Consider the following 13,513-nt stretch of genomic DNA (forward strand, 5'->3'; position numbering starts at 1 on the left):
TATAACATGTTATTAGATTTCTGAAAAAGATTGGAGTAAAGAGAATAATTTTTTAATTAACATGTCTCGGGATGAAGGCCTTGAATATTTCTTTGTAGACTATGTTCTTCACTTTCAGCTGGTGTGGATCTTCAGTTTTGATGATCGTTAATCCTGCTTTGCTTGTGACACGGGAGAGGGCCACGTAAAGTTGACCATGAGAAAAGACTGGCTTAGGCAGGTATAAGATGACCTCTTTTAAGCTTTGGCCTTGGCTTTTGTTGATTGTCATTGCGTAGCACAATCTGATAGGAAATTGCCGCCGACGTAATGTGAACGGTAATTTCTTCATCATACAAAAGCACAATTCTTGGGATCAAGACCTCTTCTCCAATGTGGGATCCAGTGATGATCTCGGCCTTCAGAACGCGTTCACCAACGTGGGTTAGGATCATCCGAGTACCGTTGCATAATCCTTTTTTCTGATTTATGTTTCTGAGAAGCATAACTGGGGCACCAACTTTCAGAGTAAGTTTGTGCGAAGGCAAACCCGAGTATTCCAATGAGTTAAGATACTCAATGGAGTATAGTGTATCATTTTGATCTGATGTAGTATCTGATAACTCGAAGCTGTCTGAGCTGTAGTAATCTCTTGATACCCCTTCGGTCCGTGAGATGGTATAAGCATTGATTTCATCAACGGTTTCGTTACGGGGTGTTAGGATAGCTTTATCGGTGTAGGAAGTCTTGGAATTCATAGGGCTGCTGATTTGTCCATATGCAGCATCAACAACTTCTTTCAATGGGTCAACAAAACTCTGACAAATCAATGAGTCATCGATATCTATGAGTTGGTCATTGTACCCATCCCCCTCATATTCTTGTTCTTCTTCTAGACGACCTTCCCCGACTGTGAGAAGCCATTCAGAAAACTCTTTCTCATCCTGATTGACTCGCATATTTGTTTTCAAAGAGAACTTGTGGCAGCTATTCCATAGATATGAATGGCTTATCGAAGCAAGTACAGTATCAGCTCTTCTACCTTGCGGAATGACTGGTAGGATCTGTCTGAAATCACCACCTAACATAACTGTTTTGCCACCAAAAGGCTGATTCTTTGCGGGTGGATTTTTGATAGACATAATATCCTTCAACGACTTGTCTAATGCTTCGAAAGCATGTTTGTGTGTCATCGGTGCCTCATCCCAAATTATGAGGTCTGTTTCCTCAATTAACTCAGCAAGCATTGTACCTGGTTTGATGTTGCAAAGCTTATCTTCGTCGAGCTTCAATGGAATATTGAAGCGAGAGTGAGCTGTTCTCCCGTTTGGTAGTAGCAATGCGGCTATTCCCGAAGAAGCCACTGGTAGAACAATTTGTTTTCTTGACCGAAGTCTGGATATAATAGTCTGGTATAAGAATGTTTTTCCTGTGCCCCCTGCGCCATATACAAAGAAAAGTTTTCCTTCTTTCTTGTCAACCGAGTCTAAGACTGATTCATAGATTGCAAGTTGCTCAGCATTGAGCAATTTGTATTGCTTGTCATGTCTTAGTGTTTCCTCCGCAACATCGTAATCCATTTCTTGGTTCCACAAACTGTTCCCCAGTTCCTTGAGCAAAACAGGATTGATCTTCGGCATATCCTTAAAATCGTTTAAGGAGCGATCTTGCATGCGCATCAGCTTTTCAACTTCTATCAATGTGTATTGCTCCAGGGTACTATCGTCCAGTTCCAGATTCGCGTGGCCTAAGATCCTTTGCCTCTTGTGAAGTATGTCCTCGCTCATTGATTTCCATGAGTGTTCCCATAGTCCTTTAGGGCTTGCGACGAAGCAGTTGTTTAGGAATGTGACAAACATATCACGAAGCTGGTATGGGCTGGCCGTTCGAGCACCCTCCGACATACTCTCGAGCCATTCAACATCGTCGTCCAAAAGGCCTCGTGCTTGGCAAACTGATTTGAAGTCCGGGTATTTAACGTCGTTGTATGTTTTTAGCTCGTCGTAACTTCTAGGACCCTTGATCTTATTAATGAGGACCCTCAGGTAGTATCGATCGCCTGCCGAAGGATGGACAGCTACGACTCGGCCAATTGTTTTTCCTCTCTTACGCTCAGTCCACACTTTAGCACTGTTGTTCCAGACAAAATATTCAGGAATCTGCACATATGTCAGTGTTCGGGCAAACGCTGACCTTCTGCATAAAACCATCCACTCTGTGAACATCGTCTTCTCGATACCCGGTTTGTGGATTACCCGACCGAGGTTGTCTGTTGATTTAACCGTAATATTATGTTCGCCTTCCAAGTGAATGATAAGCTTTTCAACTGACGGCTTTCTTTTGTGTATGTGGAATGCGAAAGTCCGCCACATAGACTCACAAGCTGATAAATATCGGGCTTCAATGTAGTCTTGGATCTCATTGCGTTGCCTTAGGACTTTCTCCTTTGATCCTCCGGATCCTGTGGCGTCGGATGTAGTTGCTGTATTTCCTTTCTCAATAACAGCGGTTGCTCGGTCAACGCCCTTGGTTATGTACTTGAATAAGTATTTCACCGCGCTTGTCCGATTACACCATTCAACATTAATATGAGCTTCGTACTTCTTCAGAAGGTTAATGTTATGAGGCACGACGAAAGTGTTGTCTAGTACAGCTCCAGACTTAACTGTACCCGGATCTTTATTTCGGCGTCGACGATATAACACATACCCGGATTTGTCAATCGAAGTGTTATCGTTATTCGGCCGAGGATACTTTTTCGTGCACACATTGTTTTCCATACATGGTGACTTCGGATTGAAGTGTCCACATGGACCGTGGATCATGTGTTTCGTGACTAAGTCGTAAGCAGCTGGGTCTTTCTCTCTGTTGGGGAGCTCGGCCGAAATTATTTCATCCACTTCTTCTGCACTTGGTGTTCTGGTAGAATTTCCTAACCACAATAATATATGTGCATGAGGGAGACCTCTTTTTTGAAACTCTATTCGGTGGAGAGCTGCCTTATATGGCTTGAAAAAAGTGCCTGCTTTGAAATCCTTGAGCAGTTGATCTAGCTTCATCTTAAAAACCCGACATTCAATATCCGGTCTATCATTAGGAGAATCTCCACCGTATTTCTGAAGATGTTCTTTAATCTCGCTCCAGTTTGGATTGGCTGTCATTGTGATAAACAAATCTGGATTGCCGAATTCTCTGCAAATAGCCATAGCATCGTGGTATTTCTCAACCAAGTACCGGGGGCCTCCGGTGAAACTTGGGGGCAGTATAAATCTCTGGCCGATAATTTTAGCATCAGTGTCACCTTTACTTACAGCATCAAGGACATTGCTGTAGAGCTCAGCCCGCAAGATTTCTTGGTTATTTCTCGCCCACCTCAGTCGGTCTTCTTCAATCGCTGTATAAACGTCCACAATAAACTGATGGAGGAGACGACCGCCTTTAATCAACGTCATTCCTTGGTTAGGACGTGTTTGGATTAGAGAAGCGTAGTATTGACGGATGGTCACGAATTGCCTTGTTCTTGAAGTGCCTGTCTCAAGATGCAGGGGAATTTCTGGGTGAAACCCGTATTCACCATACGGAAACAAAAGAGGGTATTGGAGGCTCATATATAGAGGGTGATCGTCACGTATCTGCTGCAGAGTGTCAGATTGAAACTGAACCACTATATCTCGTTCTCCAATTGTTGATGTTATATCCCCCACGATAAGACCTGCCACCTCGCTTGTAGTTGGAAGATCATATTCCTTCCCCTTCCCTTTATCTTGGACTAACCTAATAGTAAACTCTGACCCAACGCTTTCGTAGTGGTCTCGTGCACGACGAAAGATCTTTGCCAGACAATTGTTCTCGTCAATCATCTCGATGAGGAGGGCTAACGTTGGCTCATCGAGGTTACCTTCTGCTGAGGTTTGCCCCATCGCGTTTAGGCGGTTTTTGAGTTCGTTGGCCGTGTCAAATATGTAAAGCTGGAGATATTCTGGGAGACAGCCTTGTCGTGGTATGAGGGAGCCAATTCTGTGGTGGGTTTGACCTTGGATCCGTATAGTATAAGGACCAGGTGCGTGGACGACACTATGATCCATTTTCATTCCAACGGATGTAAAAGCAAGGACAGAATTATAGACTCGGATAGTATCTCGAAACCATCTGGCTTGAAGAAGTTTTTCTAACAGGGCTGGCGGCCGGTTGATCGGTGGAAGCTTGATTTGGCCATGGTTACAGCAAAGGGTGAAAGTTGGTTCACCTGTTCGTGGGTCTGTAGCAGTGCTTTCAGAAGTCCACATTAATGCACCACATTTTGAGCATGGTACGATTTGGTTTTCATCTAGCCGGGATGTGGAACCTTTTTCTGAAAATGTTTATTACGAATTGTTAAATAATAGTTTATTGAAATCTTGAGAGTTTAACGGAGGGTTAGAAATTTGTTTTTTTATATTTTCGTAAAAAAGTTTTTTATTTGTTTTCTTTAGTAATTTGTTTTTTTAAAAAAAATTATTTGTTAAAATGAATTAGTTTTGAAAATTGAAATTAGTTGATTTTTAGAAACACCATTACGCTGAAAAAATATATTTTGGAAATTAAATATATATATATATATATATATATATATTTCTGGGAAATATAGGGGTTTAAGTAGTATGCACCTTTCTTTTTTGGTTGAGTGCGACGCGTTCCTTGTGGATTTCGTGGAGCATTTGTATCTATATAGAAACAACGTAAATTTGAATCAGAAATGTAATAAATCGAAATAGATTTTATCAGCCATTATGCGTACCGCGTGACGATGCCGACGTTCGTTTGGATAGCAAAATGGCCTTTCTCATATTACGTGCATTTTTCTGCTTGACTATTAAGATTAACAGTGGTTAGGTTAAAAGAATATAGCATGATAGATACACAGTTTAGGATTATTTCTTACTGTAAGAGTCGCAGTTATCACAGCCACCTGTTAAAATAAGTCTGGGAAGTTAGTTTGTTTGATGAATAAGTTTGGTTTAAGATATAATAATATGATCCATATATACTTACAGTCGTAATATGTTGGTTTGAATGATGGTCGGTCATTTACCAGATGAACTGAAAATGTACACAGTTTAATAATTGGGATAAGACAATTTCTCTTAGGATTAGCTATTTTGGGTAGTAAATATATACCTTTTGGTTTATTAAGTGATCCACGTGGTCGGCCTCGCTTCCTCTTTTGCGAGGATCCTCCTGTAGTTTTGATAATGTTATTTTCTTGGTTATATTAAGTAATATATTATAGTTATGATTAAATTTAAAGTAGAAGGTAATTAAATATCTAGACAGAATTTTGAAATGTTCTAATTAAAATAAAATAATTGTGGGTCATTATGTTTTTCCAATTTTAAATTATTAGTATCCATTTAAATAGAGTATTAATCCAATTTCATAATGAAAACATAATACACTGTTTCGTGTATAGTAGTAATCTAATTTGATAGCTTTATTTGATACACGTTTTTATTTATACGTATTAATTTATGTACTTCTATATTCTTATGTTCTACTCTCAATGTAAATATGATCTAAATAAACTAATAACAATAGTAATGGGTAGAATAAATAGCTAGGAAATGGTAATATGGTTCCCAAAATAAATAGATTTTGGAAATGGGCTTAAAAGTGATGGTAATGTTAATATTTTTTTTTTTTTTTGGTTTACAATAACTGTTGTATTTGTAGTATTTAAAAAAATTTGATTTGGGAAGTTAATATTTCCAGCTTTAATAGAAATCATAATAGCAAGTATTTTATAAATATTCCGAACTAAAATAATATATAGGTGGGTTATAATTTGTTCTAATTATAAATTCAATTTTTTTAACGTGTAATAGTTGAGAACTGACAGTCGAATAACGTTCTAGAACATTAATTTAATCTATCTAATAGTAGAATATTAATTCTAATAAGCAAATTTGGAGTTTTGTAATATTACATAAATTAGAATTCTTCAAAATCTTTAATGTACTTATTAACATAATATATTTTTTATCCAATTATTATTTTCATGTTACAAAATATTGATTTAGTTTTATTTGTATTTTAAAATTATCAAGAATATAATATATTTGTAAGTATTTTTTTAAATATATCCAAATATGATGTCTTATTTTTATGTGATGTTTCATCTTTTATTATTCCTTTTATAAATACAGAAAATATAGAAACATTATTGTACGGATTTCGTCTCGAGTTCAAAAATAAATTAATGTGTCTGTTATTTTAAAATTTTAAACCAAATATTTAATTTTATGTTTAAAAACATTAAGTGTGTTATAACTTGTGATTTCAAATATAATAATTTTTATTCAAATAAACTTGGAGGGTTTGCTTCGGGGTTCCACCTGTAGATATTTTTTGATGTGAGATTCGCTGAGATATAAGTGGTATGTCACTCTTTGTTGAGGTATTTGTGTGGGGTGAAGTTTTTGTCGAAATGTGGTAAATAAAGTGAGTTTAGATATATGAATTTTTTTCTTTTAACGTTGGTGTGAATGAGCATTTATTACTGAATGTTAATTTTATGAGTTTTTTATTAAAAGTGTTTCAGTTTCGCTGAAATTTATATGTTAGCGGAAGTTTTTAAGACAATGTATCTAAGTTATTGTTCTGGAATCAAAAAATTGTATAGTTGTATTTTCTCTCTTTGGATCTTTCCATCCTCTTATAATAATTTGAGAACATAAAATTATCAAAGAAATCTCTTTGGATTTAATAACGATTGTAATTTTGGGTTTGCCAAAATAATCTGTTAGGAAATGGAAAAAATTAACTACCATAATACACTAAGTTTAGCTATATTATTTTGGCTAATATATCTTTATAATTTAATAATACTTGGGAAGATAATTGAGGTTATTTGATTTAGTGAGCATATAATTCTTTTAATGTTGGTTTTAATGAGCATTTATAGATGGATGTTAATTTTTTTGACTTATTTGTTAAGGTTGATTTCATCTTTATAATAACGTAATACTGTTTTCATGATGTTAGTATATTTTAAATATTATCTTTGGTTTATAATAACTGTTGTATTTGTAGTATTTATAATATTTTGATTTGGGATGTTTTTTTTTACAGGTATAATAGAGATAATAATAGCAAGTTTTTAAAAAAAGTTTCGAAACTAAAATAATATATATGGTCTGTTTTAATTTTCTACAAATATAAATTATAGTATCACTTTAAAACCGACTTTCCTAATTAAAACCCGATACGTCTTTATTTATACATAATAATAATAATAATTCTTTACGGATGCAATTCAATTATAATTATTATTATTTCTTTTTCAATTAAAATTTTAAAACAGGGGAAACAATTATTAGATAAGATAATGGATCTACTGTGTATTAAGCAAGTAGTGCTCTACAATATGGGCAAGTTAAGGTTTTTTCAACCCAGTTCGATATGCAGTGATGATGATAGGTATGATTACAACTCAAGGAGTTGATATCCAGTTCGGTGCCAAACTCTTCCCAACAGATTGGACATATCTCATTTATTTCGCTAGGAATTGTATCCCTTCGATTATCCCGTAGCTCGGTGATATAAACGTCCAGGTCAATTCTGCGGAGAGCATCTGGATTAAGATCATTTATTTTAACAATTATATCAAAATCAATATGGGTGGGATCATTGAGTGTTGGGATATTGTGTGCGGCAACGGCGGAAGCCTCCTCGATTATCTCAGTAATCGTGTCAAAATCGATCTCGTGGTAACCAAGCATATACTCCATATTGCTTGCTGTTTCGTGTGTTAGATAACCACTACTTGTTGTCTTCATGTCAATAGAGATCACGATCTTCGTTTGTTGTGTATTTCGTCTCTTTATATTCATGGTGATGCTTCTTTTTGGTGATGTCAGGCTTTGTGACGTTTTGTGGCGCACAATCCAAGAAATTTGACTCATGTTTAGATGTTAGTGGAGTTGTCTAGATATATGGATGAGTTGTTCAATAGAGACATGATGCAAGGGATTAAATAGTTGGAAAGTTTGTAAGTTTTCTAATATAACATTAATATAGGTTGAATAGAAAATAAGTTACATATTATAAAACATTTTCTGGTCTTAGGAAGTTATTGATTATGAATTATAATTATTAAAGAAAGATGTTTCAATTAACTTGAACTGTTGAAAAAAAAATTTCGAAAATACAACTTTAGAACATTTTAAAACATATTTGAAAGATGTGGTTAAACATTGTTCGTAGGATATTTATTAATATGTTAAACAAAAATAAATATGTTATAACTAAGTTATGTAAAATTCCATAAATATTTTAAGTATTTTTCTAATTAAAAAATCAGACATAAAGGTATCATGACTTCTTTTTTAATAGATTATATATAAATAAATCCATATAAATCTTTGAATAACCATATAATGAAAAGCAAAGGATAATACAATTTATAAACATACAAATAAGAATAGAACTCATTATTGATCGTAGCCAAAAATATAGATTATTATGAATCTAAAATTTTCATATACTCAGAAGTTGAATTGTTTTTTAAAAAAAATTAAAAAATGAATATTATTTTAATATATCTAATGGTCAACCTTTGATTGTATTAAAAGAATTTGGAGTTTTGTAATATTACATAAATTAGAGGTGTATAAAATCTATAATAGCATTTATGGATGGATGTTAATATTTTTGACTTGTTTGTTTTTTTTGACTGAGGAAATCGTGGCCACATGAGGGCGAGTGAATTCTATTTGTGAACTAAGAAAAGTTATTAGTATAATATCTTTACCAAATAATTATATAATGCTTTTGTAACTGCGTAATATGGGAGGAAAGTGATTTTTGTAAAAAGCAGAGACTGGAATCAAAAATAGTATAGTTATATTTTCTCTCTTTGAATCTTTCAATCCTCTTATAAAATTTCTGGAACATAAAGTTATCAAAAAAAATCTCTTCCAGTTGCATAATCCGAGTATTAGTTTAATCTAATATAGACTTTTAATCAATATCACAATTAAAATAAACATTGTTAAGTTTATAATATTTACCTAATTTGATATTTTAATGGTCGTATCATACACGTCCTTTTTTATTCATATTAATAAGGAAAGTAGAGACTGGAAACAAAAAATAATATAGTTATCTTTCCTATCTTCAAAGCTTTCCTACCAAAAAAAAAACCTTTCCCATATTCGACTTTGTATCTCTAAAGCTTCGTTTATTATTAAGTTCATGCACGAACCTTTGCATCGCTATCCTATAAATATTAAAGTATATATCTTGTGAAAAATCAAAAGTTTAAATAGGAAAAAAAAAACTGAACTGTAAATGAATAAGAGTACGTTTCGATAACAAAATTTATTGGTGTATTATTCTATGTACCGAAATATATATATTATATAAATTTTGATTTTAAAGTTACGTTTAACATTTGATTAACCTTATATCTTGGTTTATGGCCTAAGTAATACAATTAATATATCTAGCGACATACATGCCTGTAAGGCGATTCTTAAGATGACTATAGATTTGTTTACCTGCAGTCTGCGAAGTGGGTGGAAGAGGTGGCTGCTCCATTCCTTATATATTTGTAACCTTATAATGAAACTGATTACCAGTTAGATTGATGGATTAAGATTTTGTATATTCTTAGTTGATTTAAAAATTCTTACCTTCCACAGTAGGTTGAGTCAAGCGTTGATTAAAGATGGGAAATAGGAAGCTTGGTTGCAGCAGCTTAAGGGGATGCTTCAAAACGGTAGAAGAAAGCTTGGTTTACCGGGCAGCAGCGTAAGGGGAGAGCTACGGGAGAAATAATTCGTGTGGGATATGATTGACGTAAATCTTTGGTTGATTAAAAAATGAGAAGATATATTCTTGGTTAGTAAAATCGTGTTTGATATGGTTTAGGTAATGCTTGATAACTTGATTGATTCTTTTTCCATAAACAATACTAAATTTATGCCTTCAACAATTTTATGGAAAGTAGAGTAATTATGTAGATTGGAAAACACGTTTTTCCTAAAATGTTGCTTTCATCACAGACATTTTTTTTTAAAAAAATATCCATAGTTCGTAAAATAAAAGATTTTCAAATTCGGTATTGATTGACCGGTTTGTCACAAACCTATATTTCAAAACACATAAAGAAACAGAGTTATAAGCCTTAAGAAGTAGAATAATGATTATCAAAACTTAAACATTCAGAGTAATTAAAAAACTTTAGAGAAATTGAAAGAAATCATAAGTCAATAACAGAGTGAGCAAAAAAAAAAAAAAAACAAACTTTAAACGTACTCCCATGCAAGACATGTTACGACCCACGTAAAATCTACACCCCACGCTTGAGGCGTTTTGCTTTGCCCATCTGGTCAATGTCACCATTGTTCTTACTTCCCTCTGCCGAATCCACACTGATTTTGGAAGCTCCACACACCTTCGTTCCAGTCTCAAATCCGTCCTCCAAGGTTGTTGGGTTGTAGTTTCCTCCCGAAGCTTCTGTGACTGGCGGAGATTCCATAGGGAGAATCTTGGTCACAGTCAAAGATCGAGACTTGCCATCTAAGTTGTGCTGTGTAACTTTAACACAGAAGTTATGTTTCTGACCGATAGTGCTAATTAAAGCTTCCGGGAAAGGCGCCTCTTGAGTAACTCCTTGGTCTCCATTAGACTGACATTCAAGATTATCAATATTCAATTCTTACGTGAAGACCAATATTCAGAGTACAAACACTAAGAGTTCCGAGTGATGAAACTTACCTCAAAATAGCTGCTGACTAACTCGGCTGCATGCTTCCCGGTTAACTCAAAACCAGCATCACCAAGCAGAACAAAAACAGCTTGCTCACTATTGTCATAGACAGATATCTGTGCACGGTACCTGCCATGAAAAATTAATAAGCTAATACCATTCAAATTGTTATTGAGAATTGAAAAGTGAGTTAGAATAAATACTGTGGTACTCCTGATATGTTGACTTTCCCACATTTTGAACACATCAAAGAAGTTGGCCCTTTCGTAGCCTTAGTATGGCAACCACTGCATGATATGTAATACCAGGTTGAACCATGGACCACATCATCAATCGTAGCCGTGCACTCAAAAAAAGCCTCCTACACAGCAAAGCTCTATAAGACTCAAATTTTTTAATAAATGACTAAGAAATAATTAGACCAATTCGTACCTTATTAGATCCATCCCTGATGTAGGAGAATATTTCTCCTATGGTCAGTGTCTCCCTTTTAGTAACCACTTCTGCATTGACCAACTCAGCACTCTGTGGGTTAGAGCCCAACCTGAGACAGAGTAGTAACATTTTGATCCATTCATTCATTGGTATGGGATGAGGCAGCTAAAGATTAAAAATAAAAATGAATATATATATAGATTTACCAGCTAAAGTAGTCGACCGTAGGCTGGACGTCGCACTCCATAAAGACACGTGAGGAGGACATTGTAGTCAGTGCAAGAGTACCTGTTGTATTAAGCAACACCCATTTAAAGACCAGCAAGAGTAGATAACTAATTGTAAGAAAGTTTTCTAAAGTTAGAAACTGAACCTCCGAGACTCTTGGTGTTAACGGTCGTCACCAATAACACGGTGGGGGTGCGTTCGTATGATTTGAATTTTTTGCAGAAGTCTCTTGCAGCCTGGTCCCAAAGGTAGAGCTTCACCACAGGTCCACTGCAAAATATTGTCACTAAAAGGTTAATATAAGTTGACAGACAAAGTGTTTAAGAAATAACAAAACACTTACTCGTATGACTGCACATGAACCAACACATGCCTCGCCCTAGCTATTTCCACTTCATCAAGAACCGGGGTCCCAGTGATACACTGACCATTAACCAGCTTCATGTGCCCAAGAACATCTATACCATTAATCATTAAGCGTGTAAGTAAGAAGACTAAATATGGAAAAGCATTTCAACAATTTCATAGGGAATAACCAGACATAGAACTCAACCAGCTAACAGATCCTAACTAAACTATCCGTCCAAAAAAAAAAAAACCAAACACTGAATGTAGTAAAAATAGTCCTCCTCAGGGTAAAAACGAAATTAGTAAATCTTATTTGTAATGTTCTGTGATCACAAACCAAACACGTATAGCACTGTAAGCAAAATTCTAGATTAATCATCAAGCATTGCAACTCATAGCTGGTATGTGTGATAACAGAGATTACCGTAGAGGTCTCCTTTGCGATCACAGCCAGCTTGAAATTCCTCAAAGGAATGAAAACGGAATCTGTCTTCATCAAAAGGAGTGGGACTGTCTTCAAGAACAGAGAGCTCCGAGTTCCATGAGAACGACACCGTCACAGCATGATCAGAAACCCGATACATGGTTTTGTTGCTTGATCCATAAAAATTGTTGAGCTTGTAAAGCGATCCAGGCTTCATTTTAGACAAATGTCTCTCAATACGGCTCGGCGAAAGGAATCCTTGGATAACAGATCCCTGCGAGAAAACACAGTACCAATAAATAGTTTTTTAATTTTTGTAAAAACGAAGGACAGTTTAGGTTCTAATAACAAATAACATCTAATCGAATATTGTTAAACGAAGAAACTTTTCGATATAAAATCAGGAGGTTAAAAAAAAAAAACTAAGAACGTTTTAAATAAAAAAGAACGACGAAACTTATCGATAGTAATCACGATCTGAATAACAACTCTAACAACGACCTAAATAACAACGAATCTAAAAACTATATAAATCAGGATCTAATAACAAATTTAAGAACGATCGAATATGATAACAAACTCTAACGCGAACGAACGATCGAACTTTTTAAATAACAAAGAAGCTAAAACTATATTGGGTGAAAATCATACCTGCTCGTCAATTAACAGCATCTCAATCCCAATTAGCGTCTTCTTGAGAGGATTCCAAGCCTCCCAAAAATGAATCAAGCGGAAACGCAGCTGGGTTTCGTGGGGACCCGGTGTGACATCGCGGAAAAGCATGATTTTGTCATCGTGATCGGAGGTAACAGGGGATTTTCCATTCGGTTTGATCGCCATGGAGTGAGGAGAGAAGATCGAGATTTGGTTTCAACTCAAAAAAGATGAAAAGTATATAAAAGAGCAGGAAAAAAGCAAACCGAAACGAACTCATAAAGGATAAATTGATGGATGGAGATGTCGTGGGGTATTGATTGCTAGGTTGTGGATCGAAAATTCTGTTACGGTGAAGAAGAAAGGGTGAAGACGAAGAGATGGAAGCGCGGAGCATCGATGTGTCCGCCTCGTGTGGGTTTTTTTTTAATATACTGAGACCAAGCCCAATAAACCAAACCAAGCCCAGCTAATTTCTTCTGAGATCCAAACCATTTGATAGAGTAGATTTTGTTTTGGCAAGACCCAGGAACCGAAGAAATTGAAACCGGGGGTGTTTAGTCGCGACCCAGAAACCCAACAATATAAAAAATCGGTATCCTACGTGGACTAAGCAAATGTTCTGATTGGTGGAATAAATATGTCGACGTGGACAGGCTAAAAACTCAGTATTTGTTACTTTTAGTATAGAGTAG

At 35.3% G+C, this 13,513-nt stretch overlaps 2 protein-coding genes across 2 annotated transcripts; both read right to left on the bottom strand.

The window, feature by feature from the left end:
• Nucleotides 1-212: 212 nt before the first annotated feature.
• Nucleotides 213-5,494, bottom strand: LOC117132584. Its single transcript, XM_033287298.1, has 2 exons — nucleotides 4,901-5,494; nucleotides 213-4,828 (listed from the first exon to the last, which is right to left on the bottom strand). The coding sequence occupies exon 2, from the start codon at nucleotides 4,263-4,265 to the stop codon at nucleotides 213-215; it is 4,053 nt and encodes a 1,350-aa protein (XP_033143189.1). The 5' UTR covers nucleotides 4,266-4,828; nucleotides 4,901-5,494.
• A 335-nt stretch (nucleotides 5,495-5,829) lies between these two features.
• Nucleotides 5,830-13,497, bottom strand: LOC117132467. The gene is made up of 9 exons (XM_033286551.1): nucleotides 12,816-13,497; nucleotides 12,165-12,438; nucleotides 11,736-11,850; nucleotides 11,538-11,662; nucleotides 11,371-11,452; nucleotides 11,162-11,273; nucleotides 10,933-11,090; nucleotides 10,738-10,858; nucleotides 5,830-10,648 (listed from the first exon to the last, which is right to left on the bottom strand). The coding sequence occupies exons 1-9, from the start codon at nucleotides 13,002-13,004 to the stop codon at nucleotides 10,310-10,312; spliced, it is 1,515 nt and encodes a 504-aa protein (XP_033142442.1). The 5' UTR covers nucleotides 13,005-13,497; the 3' UTR covers nucleotides 5,830-10,309.
• Between the last annotated feature and the right edge of the window lie 16 nt (nucleotides 13,498-13,513).

Source organism: Brassica rapa, chromosome A03 (assembly GCF_000309985.2).
Source record: "Brassica rapa cultivar Chiifu-401-42 chromosome A03, CAAS_Brap_v3.01, whole genome shotgun sequence".
Classification (NCBI taxonomy): Eukaryota; Viridiplantae; Streptophyta; class Magnoliopsida; order Brassicales; family Brassicaceae; genus Brassica; species Brassica rapa.